At 43.9% G+C, this 19,716-nt stretch overlaps 1 protein-coding gene across 2 annotated transcripts in view; it reads left to right on the forward strand.

The window, feature by feature from the left end:
* The window catches only part of jag1b (jagged canonical Notch ligand 1b), a 35,709-nt gene that overhangs the window by 7,595 nt on the left and 8,398 nt on the right, over positions 1–19,716 (forward strand). For both annotated transcript variants that reach the window (XM_089011837.1, XM_089011835.1), the window contains exons 3-18: positions 1,598–1,649; positions 4,200–4,457; positions 4,999–5,059; positions 7,698–7,828; positions 7,916–8,035; positions 9,641–9,754; positions 10,432–10,545; positions 10,671–10,784; positions 11,149–11,195; positions 12,574–12,747; positions 13,098–13,248; positions 16,434–16,598; positions 16,692–16,805; positions 16,895–17,008; positions 17,161–17,274; positions 17,648–17,764. In XM_089011837.1, coding sequence (XP_088867963.1) covers positions 1,598–1,649; positions 4,200–4,457; positions 4,999–5,059; positions 7,698–7,828; positions 7,916–8,035; positions 9,641–9,754; positions 10,432–10,545; positions 10,671–10,784; positions 11,149–11,195; positions 12,574–12,747; positions 13,098–13,248; positions 16,434–16,598; positions 16,692–16,805; positions 16,895–17,008; positions 17,161–17,274; positions 17,648–17,764 — 1,960 coding nt within the window. The remainder of the gene's footprint in view (positions 1–1,597; positions 1,650–4,199; positions 4,458–4,998; positions 5,060–7,697; positions 7,829–7,915; positions 8,036–9,640; positions 9,755–10,431; positions 10,546–10,670; positions 10,785–11,148; positions 11,196–12,573; positions 12,748–13,097; positions 13,249–16,433; positions 16,599–16,691; positions 16,806–16,894; positions 17,009–17,160; positions 17,275–17,647; positions 17,765–19,716) is intronic.

Consider the following 19,716-nt stretch of genomic DNA (forward strand, 5'->3'; position numbering starts at 1 on the left):
ATTGCTAATTGCTACAAAAGCCCACAGTTGACAAATATTAATGACTAAACCCCACAGAGGGTTGTGGGAAAAAAAACCCTGTACGAAGCCACAGATTGGAGGGGATTCCCCTTCCAGGATGACCAGGCTGCAATGGATGCAGTGTGGGCAAGATTTAACACAGAATGCACTGCTGCATAAAAACGAGAATAGAGTTGTTGAGTTGAATTGATGCAGAATGTTTAAGTGAGAACACATGAGGGGAACACCAAAGTAACAACGCCATTAAATATGAAAGTGGGGAGGGAAAGGCGTCTTATGGGCCCTCTTTTGTTTCTAATAATGTAGCTGCATGCTGGGCGGTGATTTTTGTTGATTAGGTCGTGGATTTCCATTGTTACTTGGTCTCCGTGTGTTGTGATTGCAGCCAAGTTGTGAGTCAAAGTCTGCCACGCATGGTGATGATGAGTGCTGTGTTACAAATAATATCCACACTGATTGCGGGACATGCTGGCACATGATGAGACAAATGTCTCCCAGGGAGAGATGGAAAGTTTAATGGCTGACAAAATAGGGCACAGCAGTGAAAAAAAAATCAGGGGTGGGGGGGGGGGGGTTGTGACTCATTGCCATTCTGCCCTCGCTCAGAGCCGATCGGGGGTTTTCCTCTGAGCAGGTGTGTACTACCATGAGGTCATCATTGCGACGGCGTGTGCCTTCAAGAAGAGTTGTCGAGGTGAAAATGTGACAATTAAACATGCTTATGTGGATGTGAGAGGACACTGTTATGTGCGCTCACAGACGTATGGTGGGCTGCCTTTGCGAATGTGGCGACTCGTGAGAGTGTGTAAGATGATATTAGGGGCCAGTGCTATCGACACTGATCCGTCAAGGGCGCCAGTACGCATCATACTTGTTTGGATTTTATCTGCCTGTCTTTTTGTGATGCTCGTCTTAAAAAAAAACAAAAAAAAAACAAGTGTCAAGCGTGGAAGTTTCCCAGCCGTCGTAGCGTCATATTTTAAATTGGTGTGAAATGCAAATCTCATATTGGCTGCAAAACAGACTTTTGCTTCCTTCAGAACTTTGGAAGTCATCCGCTGACTGACGTATCTGGCCACATTTTGTAAACGTGGAAAATTTTATTTTGGGGGGGAATCGGCTTTCTGTGGCTGAAATGAAGACACACTTTTGGCATGGCCGTTTGTTTTATCCCTTGTTGTGTACTTTTTTAATTTTGTTATGACTTGTTGAAGTCATCACTGTAGCGTCTGTGTCGTGTCATCATGGTTCCAGTAAATCAGAGTCCCTCCTGCAGGGTTTGTCTACACACCTTTCCTGCCGTGTTGTCTGCTTTCGTCTCTCAAACCCCCCACCCACCCCACCCCCTCTAAAAATGCTCGCTTATCCTTCCTAAATCAGATCAACATAACTGTTGTTGTTAGATACAAAGGTGTGTGTGTTTCGGAAGCTCTCAATATGAGGTGAAGCTGAACAAAGTTTATTTATGCGGTTTGTGTAACCCTTATTTTGATTATTGCAACTGAACAATTTTTACAAAACGTACTGATTATCTTTTTTTTTAATGTCTAACTATCATGTTCTCTTTTTTTTACAGAGATCCTACACTTTGATTATAGAAGCTTTGGACTTCAACAATGAAACGAGCGGTGAGTAAGAAGTTGACCCCTCCATTTTCCCCCCCCCCTCTCTCGTCCATAATGGCGTCTGGAAGGTCAGAAAGGGAAGTGGTACTTTTTTCCCCCCTGCAACCCTTAAACACCCACTTTCCATGCGGTCTCCTGGGCGAGCGCATGTCTGAAAGAAGAAAGTGAGTTGACAGGTGGATGAAAGGGGCGAAAGCAAGAGGTGGGAAATCAAGTGGGGGAGAGAAAGAAGAAGAATCAAAGTGAAAATGTTTGCATTCTGCCCCGATGACTGATGGCAGGTGCTCCTCGCCAGGGTCTGGGTCACGCAGCCTCACTGTCACCGGGGCGTGAAACGCTGCGTTCATCCGGCCACCCCCTAGGCCACCCCTGCTGCCAGCATGCTCGCTTAGAACAGAAGGAGCAGGTGGTTGTCTTGATCTGTTTTACCAGCTTGTTAGTCAAGGTAGGCCCTCAGAAGGTGTATGTGCAGTGAAGCTTCACTTCCGATGTGATTTATTGTCCCGTTCACGAAATTCATTGGCAACGGTGTGCTTGGGGGGGGGGGGTCGCAGTTTTGAGCCCAGCTTGTTTGTGCGACTCTCTTTGGATGAGGTCAACAAGGTTTCGGTCTTTTCTGCCGTATTTGGCGCTTCCCAGAGAACTATTAGGGCAGTGGTGTGAAGAGCTCCTTGAATGTACACTCAATGCTGGTGAAGTCCCTCTGCAAGCCAGTTCTTTTCTAACATCCTATCTCGTCAGAAGTACTTTCATATTTCATTGCCAAACTTCAGATATATTTCAATGAAGCGTGTGGAAAAGTCAGGCCCCTTTGCTTTGAAAAGTTAATATCTTTTTAGTGCTGTGATGTCTCGGGTTGGAGTGTGGCTTGTGCAAATTTGTCTTGTCTATTTTACGCTCTGCCTCGAGTGGGGCAACACTTAGCGGGGAGGTGCCACCCCCAACACTGCAGGCCGCTGCTCGGTAGAGAAGTGCCACATAGCTAAAGCACTCGGTTCCAGTTCCCTGCGAAATGTTGCCGTTCACTGTGATTCCGCTATCCAAACATCGCCCCGCTGCCATCCCATACGCACCACTAACATGGTAAATCAATGACAGCAATCCACCCCTTTTCACTCTGTTTCAGCTTGGTTGCATCATACTACACAGAGGAGCGACTCAACCTCCTGGTCAATCCCCCCCCAACCCTACCCCACCCCCATGCAGTAAATAACCTCTCTGACACATTTTTCATTCTCTCCCAGGTGAAAGATTCATGAAAATTGTTGTATGCGTGTGTTGTAGAGGGAAGCCTCTGTTCTGAACTCCAGTGGCTCAGTTTGAGTTGTTTACTCTGTGTCCGTGCGTCTGTGTGTGTCCAGTGGTCTATCTTAGTCCTTGTCCTCTTGACAGAGCCGTGACCCCCTACCCGTAAACGTCCACCCACCCCCCAGCCCCATGTTTGAACTGAAACTCTGTGTGTGTGTGTGTGTGTTGTATCGATGTAATGTTGTGAACAACATGGTCAGACATTTGTTCAAGAATATTAATGCGGTAGGGAAAAAAAGGTTGATTTGTAACAATCGTACAGGAGTAGTCAAGTTTTCTTCAGCCGTCATCTGTACTTCTTTGAAGACGTCAGACATTTCGCTCCTCATCCGAAGAGCTTCATCAGCGAACAGCGAACCGCCCTATATCCCTAATTGACAGAGGTGGCATTGCCAGACCTCCGCTCTGATTTAATGAGGGTTTTGCCCTTCACTAAATCTCCATGGTGGTTCAAGGTTTAATTTAGACAGTGCTTACAACAGAGGCCGATACCACGTAGGCTTAGTCATGCTAATCCGGTGAAACCAGAGCCAGGGATAGTACAATAGAGGTAAACAGATTGGCTTCAGGGAGTGGTCCACTGGTCCCCCAACCTGAGCAGGGACCTATCAGAGCTGAGGTCTGGCACAGGGACCACCTCTGTACATTATGGATATAGGGCCAGGGTTACCAGCACCACTTTAGTTAACTGTCGAAGCTCTTCGGATGCGGAGTGAAACATCCGACACCTTCAAATAAGTACAGATGACGGCTGAAGAAACCTTTTCCTCGTTATATGAGATTGGGTAAAAAGTGCTGATGGGCACACAAGCTATTGCTCCAGCACTCAACGCAGCGTTGGTGTCTACACACTATAATTTATGGCGACTGCGGTTCTGTCCTGGGCCAAACAGATGCAAAAGGGCAGCATGAAGCCGTAAACCTGAGTTGGAAACTAACTAGGGACAGTCGGTAAGGCAGTGTGAATGAGGGCAAGAAAAGTAGTTTAACGTGCTTATTAAAAGCCAACTTCTCCTTTTTTGCATTTCCTGTAACTACTCTCGCTCTTCAGTACACATTGCTGATTACATATAATCAGCCATCTTGCCCACAAGTATCTTCGTTTAGCCGCTGCAAGGTCCCTGTTGTGCGCTTTCAAAGGCAAGGTTACATTCCAGCGCGCTCATACCAAAATATGCCGCTGGATTCCTTGGAGCCAGAACTTTGCAGCTGGTGTTGATTCTCTCACTTGTTGTCGTGTTCAAGGTGCAGACGCGAAGGTGATCGAGAAATCTTCGCACTCGGGCATGATCAACCCGAGCCCGCACTGGCAGAAGCTGACTCACAACGGCCCTGTTGCTCAGTTTGAGTACCAGATTCGGGTCAGCTGTGATGAGCACTACTATGGCTTCGGCTGCAACAAGTTCTGTCGACCCAGGGATGAGTTCTTTGGGCATTACACGTGTGACTACAACGGGAACAAGACTTGCCTGGAAGGCTGGTCGGGACCAGAGTGCAACACTGGTAAGAAGTTGTGAATTGTCCCATGTGGACTTGTGAGTGACATCATTGCAACGGTGTATTAGCTGAAGCTTGAGAGTGGCTAAATTATTTGTGTTTTGTAAAAAAACAGCCAGACGACGGTGTGAGTCATGTTGATACATGCTGGGTCATTGCTACTGAATGGATGACTTTGTTTATACAAAATACTCTATCACCCCCTTCCCTTTCTGTTTCCATTCAAATGTTGTCAGAATCAGAATCAGAATCATCTTTATTGCCAAGTATGTAGGACACACAAGGAATTTGTTTCCGGTAGAACACGCTGCACTAGTATCGTTGTTAAAAAAACTGCTAAGTGGCACTATACAGTCATCAGCATGGCTGAATAAACTAATTTTCAACATAGCTTTTTAAGTTGCCATGTGACTGATCTCGTGGAGAATACGTGTGTATTCATGCTTAGATACTAAAGTACTAAACATACACTGTCGCCAAGCTAAAGCTGATAAGTTTGCGTTTAGTTGCCTGGCAACCAACATGAACTTTCTCCTCTCTCTTTTAGCAATATGCCGACAAGGCTGCAGCACTGAACATGGATCGTGTCAGGAGCCAGGTGGTTGCACGTAAGTGTTCCAAGCTGCCTTCTACAGTTTAGTGTTGATATTTTGTCAACTACGTTGTTATACTGCAGGTCACACCACTTAGCTCAGCAGATCCGCTGCTTTTTGAGGTTGTAGTTCAGCATACTGAGGGGTATTAGCAATGGCGGGACATGGATTTCATTGCTAGGCCTTCAGTAGTGCTACATCTGAATCAATCCAGACTGAAAAAAGTGGGGTGTGATTTACTACAAGTTCACAAGAGGCTAACATTAGCCAGGAAATAACTTGCCGACCTTTTTTAATCCATTTTTAGTCATTTTTTATTGAGAAGTGTGTCTTGAAAATGGCTTTAAAAGTAAATGTCCTACCAAATCCATTTCTTCTCCTCCTTCAGCCATTGTGGGTTAACAAAACTGCTATTAAATCCATCACAATATATTTTCTCATGCAGCTCGCTACCGATACAATGTGCTAGCTCTGACCAATCATAGTTCGCAAACTATGATTGACATGTGACTAGCCAATCATTGTTTGCGAAAGCTCTGACGTTGACCAGCACCTCCAAGAAGGCGCTAAAACCCTTTTTGGGTTGCCAACTCAAAATGTGATTGGTTAGAGCAACAGTTTAATCGACACATTTTATGCGACAGGGCCCGCAGAACTAATTGTGAAGGCATCCAGGTCGATTTCTGACCCTGGTAACAAATGATGGCTGAATGTGATTGGTTAAATGCTTAAATATAAAAACACACGTCTGGAAGCAGCGCAACAGGGGAAAAGTAATGAAAGGAAACTGAAAGACTGTTGGGAATTATTTAATAAAAATTCATTGGCTCAATATAATTAACATCAATCCGTGATTCAGATATTTTTCGGCCAACAGTGAAGGCTTTGCAGCCCTTGACGGTCCGGCATTGGGTATTAGTAATATGGTTACTTTATTTCTCTATGTGACAAGGAAAATCTTACAAAGAATATATTGCAGCACTACAGTAATAATACTGTATAAATACCCCTGATTAAAATTGAATTTAGCTTCATTGTGCAGGTAATGTTTGTATCGTAAGGAAATCTTGTGCCTTGCTTTGGGAATGTAATCTAGTATATTGGCCTGTCCTTAAGTGACGACTATTTCTCACAAGGTCTGGCTGTTCCATCTTAAATGGGAGCAGCCTATTTGTGGAAAAGCAAGGTTTACCACAAAGCATTAGTGTTGGAAATGTCAACCCCCCCTCCCCTCACTCTGACTCTAATTAGGCTGGCGTTATCAGTCAAATCACGTCGAACATTTGAGGTGGATTGTTTTAAAAGCATATTGTTTGTGCAGCTAATTGCTTCCCAATGCTGTTTATGCACACAGCCAGAGGAAGAGCCAACCACAGATGGGTATCGGTGTGCGGGCATTGTGTGCATCATCCTGTACCAAACCCCCTTGCTCTCCTCACAGTCAGACATTCGTTGCTTTCTTCATTGTCTTTGGCTCCAAATCAAGTACAGGGAGCATGGGGTTGGTTCTTTTTTTTTGCATTCTTTTTTTGCATAAGCGTTGTTGTTTTTCCTCTAGCTTTTGAACTCAATCGAGTTCCTGTAAGTGCTTGTGTGGCCACAGCCTGAAAATTGTTTTTCCACACAGGTGTGGCGGTATTTTGGATCTGACTTGCTTATGTTTCTCATCATAGCTTGTAACAAACCTGCCTTTAGGCAGGGAGAGCTGCAACGTTACTCACATTGGGAATCTTCACGAAACGGATTGGTCATGGTCTACCTGTAATTTTTTGTTTTGAAAAGCCTCATCTTGGCACATTGAAGTGGTCCGGGTTTCCCAGTTGAATCGTGCGCGTCAGAAGTGCTGCTTGCGCGCCCCACTAATTTAGCGACGTCATCACAAAATCATTTGGGAGCTCGCTGGGGAATCCTCCACCACCACTTGTTGAAAGATTAGCACACTTTTTAAGAATAGCCTCTTTACTCACATAGTGAGGTTAACTTAACCACAGGTTTATTTTACAGTCCATTCCTGGGGGCTAATCACCACGCGGCTCTCCCAGAAAGGTCGCATCGTTAGCTGCCGTTGCCCTATGCCGCCCCTTCACTACTCAATCACCTTTTGAGTGTGCGCACCTATCTGCCGAAGGGAAAAAAGAGTGCAACAACATCTATGTAATTATGGTGCTGGACATGTCGGCGGTCAGTACGAAAGAGTGTTTTCTCCTCCTCCCCTGGCCTGAGGCAAAAGCCGAACACATGACTCATGGGAACCAAGACTGTGAAGAGCTCGGCGGGATGCACGTTATTCTCGGGCTCGCCTGCCAAGCCGCAGGCACACTGTTGGTCAGGAAGATGTGTGTTCCGATGCTAATGTTAGCTATGGCAAAGGTCTTTGGAAGTGGAATTTAGTGTTTGGACCAAAACTGCGTGATTGCAAAACAGCGTTCTTGCATAAACGGTGTTTCGTTGAAGTTGCATGTGTGGCTTTTTAAGATGCTGCAGTCAAGACAGGGGGAAAAGAATGCCTCTTTGTTTGTTGTGCAGCACAAGTTAAATCCAGATTATTCTCACCGGTTTAGTCATGTGGACTAAACAAATGATTAATCTCTGGTTTTTAGACACAGTGCGTGCGTGTGCATAGAACGGTGACAGAATATTTTGCTTCCTGCAGGTGTTTATATGGTTGGCAAGGCCAATACTGCGACAAGTGTATCCCCCACCCTGGCTGTGTACATGGCACCTGTGTAGAGCCATGGCAGTGTCTCTGCGACACCAACTGGGGCGGTCATCTTTGTGATAAAGGTTCACATTTTGTATACCAGCACCCAAAATTATTATTTTTTTTTTGCCAGCGCGAACTAAATCCCTGTGAACTCCTTTATATCCCAGATCTGAATTACTGTGGCACTCACCAGCCGTGCATGAATGGAGGGACTTGCATTAACACGGGACCAGACAAGTACCAGTGTTCGTGTGCCGAGGGCTACTCTGGAGCCAACTGTGAGAGAGGTGAGTGCCACAAGATTACTGCTACTGCACTGTTCAGATGGGGTTTGGGTGTTGTGTAACATCCAAAATATGCAAAAATTTGTCCACTCCAATGCTAGAGTTTTTGTCATTGTCACTCAAATTCCAGGACTGATAAAATATTAAGTTTTAGTACTACATAAACATTCAATTCAGCTTAACAAACCTTAGACTCTTTTCTTTCATATAAAAATACTTCATTTACTTCAATTTCTCCACTGTGAGACTAATAAAGGCAAATCCAATCCAATCCAATCCATTTCTTAATTGTATGGGTCTGGAGTTATATGAGCTTGAAATGAGGGCGGCAGTCCAAAAGACAATGTAATACATACATATTAGTTTATATAGCGCTGAAGCTGGAACAACGCGCTCACATGAAAAAAAGGAAAATGCTGCCCCTTGTGGAAGGGATAAAACATTGCCAGAAGCCATGGCCAGCGCTTTATTTGCACCCAGAGAAAAAAAAAAAAAAAAAACAGAAGAAAAATTGGCAATAGCGCTCTACGTCATATTTTCAAGTCACAAGTAAATTTGTGAATGGCAGTGAATGAGTTAAGTGCTTCAACTTCCTTTTGTGTTTTGCCCTTTGAAGATGTTTTATTTACCCTATTTTCTGGTGTATATGGCGCACCGGAGTATAAGGCGCACCACATATATCAGGCGCTCAGGACGAAAAGACGCACCTTCAATGAATGAAAAAAAGTTACTTCACATATAAGGTTATTATTATTATTATTATTATTATTATTATTATTATTATTATTATTATTATTATTATTACTAATTCCCGGATAAATTTGGGAATGGCAGTGAATGAGTTAAAAAGCAGAGTAATGCCAATGTTCAGCTGCTGCAAACGCTTACCATGGAGATGATGGTTCTTTGCTCATTAAAAGTGAGCCTTGCAGGGTGCTGACAGCTTAACTGCAGACATGTCAGGAAACGCTGCCCTCCGCGGCCGGCCGGAGGTGTGCAGCGGAGGAGGCGCTGTCGACATGTCGGAGCAGAGAGGATGTCCTCTTCCCTCCTCGTTCACTGATCAGCTTGATTGCCGAGGCTTCCCCCTGAGTAAATCATTCATTCAAGATTCACTTTGTGACTTGATCATCCCAACTCGGTCATAATGAAGTAACCCTGTCAGATGTCCCCCAAGGCCCCCTGCCCCCACTTTATTTTCCCTTCCACTCTCCCACAACCCCGCACCCTCTGCTTTGTTCTCCCGCCCACTCAGGAAGAGATTGGCGGCCAGTCATTGCGAAGTCACGGTGCTCTGTTCGGGTCAATTTAGCATGAAAGATGATTTCCTGGCAGTGATCCCCTCCCGTGTCGAGCGGTTAATGAGTCTGGGATTATGAGAGTTTGTGATTAGTGGAGGTGTTGTGTTGGACAGGACAATTACTGAGAAGAACTATGCAAATGAGTTTTCATTTGATGTTTTGAATTGAACGGTCCTGTTTAAAGAGATAGAATTACAGGAAAGATAAGCTAAATTGGATGCTGGTCGCAATGTATCAGATGGCTGTATTCTGCTTATGCGAGACTGTCTAACCTGTTTTTTTTTTTTTTTTTTTTTTTTTTTTCTAGCGGAACATGCCTGTTTATCCAATCCCTGCTCAAATGGCGGAAGATGCTCAGAAACCAGTCATGGATTTGAATGTTTTTGTCTCCCGGGTTGGAGCGGCCCTTCCTGCACTCTCAGTGAGTAAAACTTTAAGTAAAGGCAACATCCGACTTACGACCGAGTTCCATTCCGACCAAACGGTCGTAAGTGAAAATGGTCGTAAATCGAAATACATTCAAAATGTTGAATAGAGACTCAGAGGCGAAACGACTTGCAAACTCCTCCGTCTGGTGCGATCACGCGGTCGATTGCTGTGCGAGAGTGATATGCTGGCAGGCTGGCCAAAATTGTTGTATGTGTTGCCGGCCTGCTAGCGTGTTGCAATGCCAGGCGTATAATTCAAATGTTTAAAATAGGGTCTGGAGGTCGTGGTCGTAAGTACGGGTAAGTTGAGCCGGTTGTAAGTCGGATGTTACCTAAAATATGACACATAGCCACATAGCTATTGGAACTTGTTGCACATAAAACGTAAAGTTGGATAAAAATACATTATTGAGCAGATTTTCCAATTTCGTCACTCAAATGGCTTTGACGATCTTGGGAAAGATTGCCCAATTGTTGAGGTTAGAGGTCAATGATGTTGAATGTGAGGGCCAGGAACACAATGTCTTTTGTACAGTAGTTGACAAACTCACATTGCGAAATGGATTAAGATTCCGGCAGGACCTGTGATGAACTTGACTCGGTGTTTCCCAAGACTTTGGTTCAAGTAGTATATCTAGTTATATAACTTGACCGGGCTTCTCCTATGCAGACATTGATGACTGCTCTCCAAACCCTTGTAATCACGGAGGGACCTGCCAAGATCTGGTCAACAGCTACAAGTGTCTTTGTCCTTCGCAATGGACCGGGAAGACGTGTTTGATAGGTTAGCCTCCCCCACACCTCCCCTCCCTGCACTCTTTTACTTCACTGTGCCGCTATATTGCTTTCAACGGCACATGCACATACCAACTCAAAGTCATTTTTCTCCCCACCCCAAAACCTCATTAGATGCCAACGAGTGTGACGCCAAGCCCTGCTTGAATGCCAACTCCTGCCGCAATCTGATTGGCGGATACTTCTGCGAATGCATCCCTGGTTGGACGGGGCAAAACTGTGACATCAGTAAGTTGACAGCTGTCACACGCAGCTGTGGGTCCTGCTGACACCCCCCTCCCTTCCACACCCGGGTCTGCTCTTGTGTATGCCTGCCTTGTTTTAATGAAAAAGCAAAACAGCAACGCAAATGCATTGGGTCTTGTAGTCCAAACGATGATGTGATATCACTCTCGGGCCCTTCTGTTGGTCTAAATCAACCTCAGAACTTGTTTCCCTTGGCCGACGGAGCTCAGATTGCTCAACGTTCTGTGCTCTATGCAGTGGTTCTGCGGCCACGTTGCACTTCCTCGTCCAAACCATTTGACAATATTCTAAATTTCATTCAATGATGGCCCATTTAACTCTCCAAATGTTGTTTTTCTCCACATAGATATCAATGATTGCGTGGACCAGTGCCAAAACGGGGGAGTGTGCAAGGTAAGGGTAAAAACCATATTGGGTGATTCATCAGAGACTCATAACTTAAGACGGGACTCTAAAATCTGTTTTTTTCTTCTGTGTGTGTGTGTATTTTGTGTGGCCCATTAAAGCTGAAGTGATTTGTTCATTTTAATGTGGAAGAAAATCCGTGTATAGAGAGCTATTCCTACAGATATTTTTTCATTCTTTTTTTTTCACCCCTGTCAAATCCCTCATTTATTTTCTGATGTACAAAGCGCACACAAAAACCTTCATTTTCTTCAAAAGATGACCCTGAGCCTTATACGCAGGTGTGCCTTATATGTGAAGTAATATTGAGCAACTGCTGTCAACAGCCCCCAACTCCCATTTCCTCCTTTTACAAGAAGTAGTGCGTAACCCCAGCCTTTATTGTAGCACCTTATCATGTGATTTGCCTTATACTGTATTTGGAAAACCTTTATGTATTTAGATATTATTTGTGGATAACTTTTTTCATTTCATCATATTGAGGGTGCGCCTTCTACTTCGGTGGGCCATATAAATGGAAAAATTTAGAAAATACACCATTCATTTATACACTGGAAAATACAGTACTTAAACTGAACAATAGTAATCTTATTTCTAATGACGCCTTCGGTTTAAAATGTAAATCATTTAATTTCTCTCTCTCTCTCTCTCTCTCTCTCTCTCTCTCTCTCTCTCTCTCTCTCTCTCTCTCTCTCTCTCTCTCTCTCTCTCTCTCTCTCTCTCTCTCTCTCTCTCTCACTCTTTCACATATACACACACAGCATACGTATGCAATATGCTTTTCGCAGTCCCAACCGATCTCTGCAGGAAATCTAACTCATTCACTGCCATTCACAAATTTATTCGGGAGTTGAAAATAGAATGTAGACCGCCATTCCCGAATTTGTTCGGGTTTTTGTTTTTCTTGTTTAGGTGCCGATAAAGCGCTGGCCATGACCTCTGGCAAAGTTTGTTCTTTTCCATAAGGGGGCAGCATTTTCCTTTTTTTCCATTTTAGCGCTTAGATTCAGCTGGTGTTAAAGTGCAATATCAACCAATATGCATGTACGTATTGCATTGTATTTTGGACAGCCGCCTCATTTCAAGCTCAGATAACTCCAGACCCATATAGCTTAGGAATTAACTCTATTTTTCTGATGAAAGAAGAGAGTGTAAGGTTTTGAATGTTTATGTAGTCCTAAAACTCTGTATTCTGTGGGTCCTGGAGTTCAAGTGACAATGACAAAAACCCTGGCGCTGGAGTGGACACATTTTGTGCACGCCTGGCAGTGAATGAGTTAACATTTTCACCTTCTTGATTCAACCGTATGAATTCAACCAGACAAAGTACTAAACGATGGCGTTCGTATGCTGTTTATTCAAACAGGACTTGGTGAATGACTATCGCTGCGTTTGTCCCCCTGGCTTCACCGGTGATCATTGCGAGCGGGACATCGACGAGTGTTCAAGCTCGCCATGCCTGAATGGCGGTCGCTGCCAGGACGATGTGAACGGCTTCCATTGTCTTTGTCTGGCTCGATTTTCGGGGAATCTCTGCCAGGTAAGACAACCGACATCTTGTCTGTCCGCACGTTGTCCGCCAGCGTCACGGTGTCTTCCCACCCTTCTACATGGCTGCCCTGTGGTCTTTTATTTTTTTATATGATTTTTTTTCCGGGGAATGCTTTGTTGAAGCTTCCCCTGGCTTAAGTTCCACAGTACTAAAGCCCAGACTCTGAGGACGTCTCCTATGACTCTAGCTTGTTTTTTCCCCTCCTTCCTCCATGTGCTTTGAGTGTGTATTGTTTCCTGGCCCAGCCTGCAGGGAGGATGCTGCGGCTTTTTGCTCAGTTTAGTGTTGCTGAAACGATGTCAGCTATCGATTTTATTCTATACTTTTCCTTGCCCCAGCTGGATATCGATTACTGCTCGCCCAACCCGTGTCAAAACGAAGCACCCTGCTTCAACCTGGCCACAGACTACTACTGCGCCTGCCCGGAAGACTATGAGGGCAAGAACTGCTCTCACCTCAAAGACCACTGTCGCACCACTACATGTAAAGGTACGTCCTCTGGTCTTGACCAAACCACAAGCCATTAGTCATTTTTTCAGGAATTTCCTGTGAAAGGAGACACGCTTTTATACATATTTGATAAATGAAGATTGAAGCACTTGAGCTCAATTCTTCCCATGAGTGTGATACCCGTTTTTTTGAGTTCCTGTACTCAATTTTCTTGGCCAAGGTGAGCATGCTCCACCCCCTCCTCCATCTCCTCTGCAAATCTTTTCCATTGATTCCCTTTCGGAGTCCCTGAAAATCTGGAAAAAGCCACATTGTACAATGTGTGTTCCTGGGCATGACTTGGTGGGCAACTATTTCTTTTTCCTCCACAATGAATCTGCACATTGTGTGCGCATGTGTGTGTCTAATTGAGTGAGGAGACCAACCACTGAGTCTGATACCAGACGGTGAGATTCTTTCTGCTCTTGGCAAGCATTAAGTGATTACAGGGGAGCACATTCAGCCCACTTGCCTAACCTGATCAGACAAGGGGAGGAAAAAAGGATTTCAGTACAGAGTGGCCCGGATCACTGTGAAATTGTTTATGATAGCATAACCATTTATTGGTCTTTTTCATTCCCCGGTTTCCTTTTGACATTATGCGCAGAGAAACTGGATCAGAAAGAGACTTGTAAATTAACACTATTGTCCTCACGGAGTCCTTCATAACTTGACGCGGTCATGGAATTACTTTCCAATTGTTCCCACACAGACGGAGATTAGGAATTGATCAAAATGGCTAGGTCAGAGATGGAGGGAGGCACCATTTTGACTGTTTTTTAATGTCCATGTACATAGTGGCCACAAAAAGGACAACCGACGTCACTTTTTTGTTTCTTAACTGACATCAGAAAAACGTTTTATAGCATCTAAATTACCCAAAACAAGCAGTATGATATTTTTATTCAAATGCAAAACACCAATAAAAATGACTTGGTGTCCAACATCTGCAAAAAAATTGCGAATTGGGCATTCTCAGAAAGTCCCGCCCCCAGTTCGTGACGTCACGCAAAGACGTCTTGCATTGCTGCAGAATCAAAACAATGGCTTCAGATTCTGAGAATATGCTTTCTTGTTACACATCCAGTTATGAATATGATTCAAATAGTTCTGAAGAGGAAAGGATACATGTTTGCAATCGATTAAAGAATTTATTCCGTGCCATTATGAGGCAACATTGAGGGGAGATGTCTCAACGAAAAAGAGGCACAAAATGGCGACCTCCTGTGGCCACCTCCGTTTCCACAGGCTGATAAATTCCTTATATGGAGCTTGGACACCCTCTTCTGGCGACAAGACAAAACAATACAGCAAAATACATTGACGTGATGGAAGGACTGCTACAATGTGTCTTTTTTTCGGTGTGGGGCATTCCTTTAGTGACGTCACGAATGGACTCGTCACCAACTCAAAAACAAGACTTCCTGAATATTCAGCGCGAGTCTTAAAACGTAAAATATAGCTATATGCGGTGGAATCTTTTTAAAATACGCTCAGTAGAAGTCATTTGAAGCCATTTTACAAATTATGGACACAACTCATCCGGAGACGTCGGTTGTCCTTTAATTATTATCTGCTCAATACATGTACCAAAGAGTTAGCCTTCAACAACAAAAAGGTAGAACTATCAAAACATAACCACATCCAGTGTTTTTTTTTCCCCACCAATGCAAAGGTCTCTTGCGAATAAAAATTACTATTCAAAGAGCACACCAAAATCAACTCACTCAAAATGTTTATACAATTCAAGCGACATGTTTGTCCTGCTTGTCATTCCAAATTCACAATCTATTAGGCCTACTCTAATTGAGGTATAGGAAAGCATAAGACCCGATGCCAGCGCAACTAATGGATGTCTAACATCTGGAAGTTAATGGTGATTATTAAAATTGAAAACTATGCCGTGGAACCCTACTTGAGGGTGATCGGGTAAGAGCCACGTCGTGTATAGCAAAAATTTGTGTATAATAGTCATCCATTGAAGTGCATTTTGTAAACTTCAAAATTTGTAACAAAAAAATACTGTGAAAACTATAATTGGCATTTTCCATGAAAAAATGCCGTTGGCGGCCTCTGAAACAAACGCAAAATGTTTTAAATATTACAAAATCATTTGACATTTACACTTAATCGTTTATGCGCAGAGGTAATAGTGTCTGTGGGTGGCAAACCACAAGTATGCAGGACTTTAGTCAAGGAAGCCATTTTCAGGACTCACGCGTGTGCACATGCTTTTTTTAAAATCCGAAACATTTTTTACTTCCTTAAGTAAAGGGTGTAATTTTACGGAAGAGGATTAGGGCCACTGAACAAAAAATCAGGTTGGCAAGATTCTCACTGACTTTAAAGTGAGATTAAAGTCCGAATTCTGACTTTAAAGTCAGAAATCTGATTTTAAAGTGAACATTCTGACTTTAAAGTTTGAATTCTGACTTTAATCATATAATTCTTTCTTTAAAGTGAGAATTCTGACTTTAAAGTGTCAATTCTGACTTTAATCTCAGAATTCTGTCTTTAAAGTGACAATTCGCTCTTTGAAGTGAGAATTTTGACTTTGCTCATAATTCTGACTTTAGTCTCCAAATTCTGACTTTAATTTCATAATTCTGACTTTAAAGTGAGAACTTTAAAGTGTGACTTTAGGCTCAGTATTCTGACTTTATTCTCACTTTAAAGACAGAATTCTGAGATTAAAGTGAGAATCTTGCCAACTTTTTTTCTTCAGTGGCCCTAATCAGAATCAGAATTGGATAGCCTTTTATCGTCCCACAATGGGGAAATTTGCAGTCCACAGCAGTAATTTGAAATGGGATGGGGGTGAGAGGTGAAAGGATCAGAGACAACAAAAGCAAGATATTCTAAGCATAAGAAAAAATGTGAGAAGACTGAGGTGTATACTGTAACTGTGCAAAATTGTTTCATAAAAAACTACATAGTGCAAGTATCAAAGAAAAGGCATATTGGTATACTGTATGTAGCTGTATTCAACATAAGGTACCTGTTCTGTTTACAGTACAAGAGTCCTGTTTTTTTCTCTCTTCCGTAGTAATCTTTCTGATTGATTGATGAATTTGACAATTTTAATCTTCTTGTTACACAATCCTGCAATGTGTTGCTTCGTGTGCAGCTTTAAGCCATCTCTTTTCATGATGCTTTCAGCTGTTTGCGCCTTCCTCTCTGTGCAGTGATAGACAGTTGCACGGTTGCGGTGGCATCCAACAGTACGCCGGGCGGCGAGCGCTACATTTCGTCCAATGTCTGCGGACCTCATGGCAGGTGTCGGAGCCAAGCTGGCGGCCAGTTCAGCTGCGAATGTCAAGAAGGCTTCAGAGGAACTTACTGCCATGAGAGTAAGACAGACCTCTTAACGCAAATGAAATGAATAGATCATATGTGTACAAAAATTCCAAATTGTCTTTTGCTTTTGTTCTTTTTAATGGAAGATATCAACGACTGTGAGAGCAGCCCATGTCGCAACGGGGGCACCTGCATCGATAAAGTTGGCGTGTACCAGTGTATCTGCGCTGACGGATGGGAAGGTGACCACTGCGAAATCAGTAAGTCCCTAACTGCGACATCAAAGACTGTTTAACGACGCTTTAACGGTGCGCCACATTAATTCTATACGTCTTGCACGCGGCACCAGACATTGATGACTGCAACACTAATCCCTGTCATAATGGCGGAACGTGTCGGGACCTGGTGACTGATTTCTTTTGCGAGTGCAAGAATGGCTGGAAGGGGAAAACGTGCCACTCCCGTAAGTTACCGCCCCCTATATCCCCCTCATTTTACATCCGTGTAGTCTGCCTGTGCAAGCTTGTGGTATGTCTCTGATGATGGCAGCCTAAGTGCTAAGTCTAAAATACCGTCCACCTGCAAACCAAGCATTTTTTTTAATACTCCCTCAAGGCGACAGTCAGTGCGATGAAGCCACTTGCAACAATGGAGGCACATGCCACGATGAGGGCAAAACGTTCCAGTGCAAGTGCTCGCCCGGGTGGGAAGGGACAACGTGTAACATTGGTGAGTCAGTCCCACGTTCGCAGCGGTCAAAGTGAAAACTCTCGGGCAGTGTCGGTCTGTCTTGTTTCGCACACTCGTCAGATCCAAAGGCAGATTATAGCCCGAGGCTATGTCAACGCTTTCTCTGGCTCTGCCCTCCCAGGAGCATTGACTGACTGACAGATGCTTAAATACCCCCATTGTAGTGACAATAGCCTCCAATGTTTTGGAATGCATACTTCTTCCCCTAGAAAGGCAATCCCGGTCAAAATAGCTCAAACCAATAGCAATGCGCTGTGACGTTGAAGTCATACTGGAGGACCCTGCAGATTTCTCTTTTGATAATCATCTGAGTACTCCCAGACATAACTATGTGCTTATCCCCCCCCCCCAGCTAAGAACTCAAGTTGTCTTCCGAACCCTTGTGAGAATGGAGGTACCTGCGTGGTGACGGGGGAATCTTTTTCATGCGTCTGCAAAGAAGGCTGGGAAGGTCCTACGTGCACCCAAAGTAAGTCAATGTTTTTTGCTATTTAACCAGTTAACTCATTCACAGTTAGACGTGCAAAAATGTGTCCACTCTAGTGCCAGGGTTTTTGTCATTGTCACTCAAATTCGAGCATCCACAGAATATTGAGTTTTAGGACGACATAAACATTCAATGCAGTGTAAGAACCTTTAGACTCTCTTCTTTCATCAGAAAAATAGTGTTCATTCCTAAATTATATTGGAGTTGAATGCGCTTGAAATGGGAGTGGCTGTCCAAAATACAATGCAATACATATATATTGATTTATATAGCGCTTGAACAACAGCTGAAGCTGGAATGAAGCGCTAACATGAAAAAAGGGTAATGCTGCCCCCTTGTGAAAGGGAAAAAGCCATTGCCAGAGGCCATGGAGAGTGCTTTATAGGCACCCAAACAAAACCTGAACAAATTCGGGAATGGCGCTCTACGCATATTTTCAATTCCCGAATAAATTTGTGAATGGCAGTGAATGAGTTAATATAATGCAGGTACTATAGAATTATAATTTTACGCACATTTATGATGTCTACAACAACAAAAAGGGAAAGGGTTTGGGGGCTCTGAGGAAAATATAAAATGTAAACAAAGGCAAGACGAAACCACGAAAAATCACAAGTGTAGATGTTTTTGGAATCCTCCGCTCAATGCTTTGTTGGTGCACCGTTGGCAGTAGTTCCAGTTTCAAGTATTTCTGAATATGACATTACAACCTGGGCACACCTAAGTTTGGGCAGTTTCGATCCTTGCTTTTTGTGCAGCACCTTTTAAGCTCCATCAGGTGAGGTGCGGAACTTTGACATTTTCAGTTTTCACCTGAGATGTTTGTCACATTCAAGATTTGCCTCCAGCTGGGCCACGCAAGGACAGTAACAGGAGCTCGGCTGTGTGTTAGGGTCATTGTCCTGATGAGAGATGATTTGATTTGATCAACCAAGTCCAAGGTCATGTTGCACTCACTTCTTAGTAGATTGCCCAGCTAACGACCTTGTGAATGAAATATGAAATTAATTCAAATGAACAAGAATAAAGCGATGACTGTAAACATTTTCTGATCGATATTTGGATTGTGGCGGACCGGTTGGCGAGTGGTTAGCCTCCCAGTTAGTGGTCCGGCCTCCCCTTGTGGAATTTGCATGTTTCCTGGGCCCGCGTGGGTTTTCTCCGGGTCCTCCAGTTTCCTCCCACATTCCAAAACACGCATGGCAGGCTGATGGAACACTCTAAATTCTCCCTAGGTGTGAAAGTGAATGGTTGGTTATCTCTGTGTGCCCTGCGATTGGCTAGCTATCAGTTCAAGGTGTCCCCTGCCTCATGCCCGAAGATGGCTGGGATCAGCTGCAGCAGCCCCCGCGACTCTACTGAGGAAGTAGGGGTATGGATAATGGATGGATGGATAATTGGGTTGTTGTCTAAGGTTTTCAGTGTTGGAATGATGAACAAAATTGACCTGCAAAACACCTGCATGGAGAAAGCCAATGAGATGTACATTGTTTATGATGTTGATATCAATAAAAAACATGGCCATGAGACTAGAAAGAGGAAGGAGTGAAAGGAGCTCAACCTTTGGAAAGTGGAGACAGATGTTTCTCCCTCTTGTCCAAATCGCCCCCATCACCCCCCACCCCCCTTGTTGCATTCCTGTCCAAACAGTGACATGTCTGCTTGTTCTGCAGCCCTGCTCTCTTTCACCGGCCGCCCTGCCCCTCAGCTCATGCACTCCAAAGCAGAAATTCCCCGACATTTGAGAAAAAAAAACAAAAGAAGGCAGAGAGTGCGGTTGTGAATTTGGGCGTGTGGAGTTGTTGTGGTGATTGTGGTGGAAGGGAGGGGTGAGTCCTACATTGTGTAGTTAATCAGACAAAACCATTGGGCGGTGTGGGAGCCCGGACGTGCTCTTTGCCATTTATGTACTAAACACCCTCATGCAGGCAAAA

Source organism: Hippocampus bargibanti, linkage group LG13 (assembly GCF_051943395.1).
Source record: "Hippocampus bargibanti isolate YZ-2025 linkage group LG13, ASM5194339v1, whole genome shotgun sequence".
In the NCBI taxonomy this organism is placed as follows: domain Eukaryota; kingdom Metazoa; phylum Chordata; class Actinopteri; order Syngnathiformes; family Syngnathidae; genus Hippocampus; species Hippocampus bargibanti.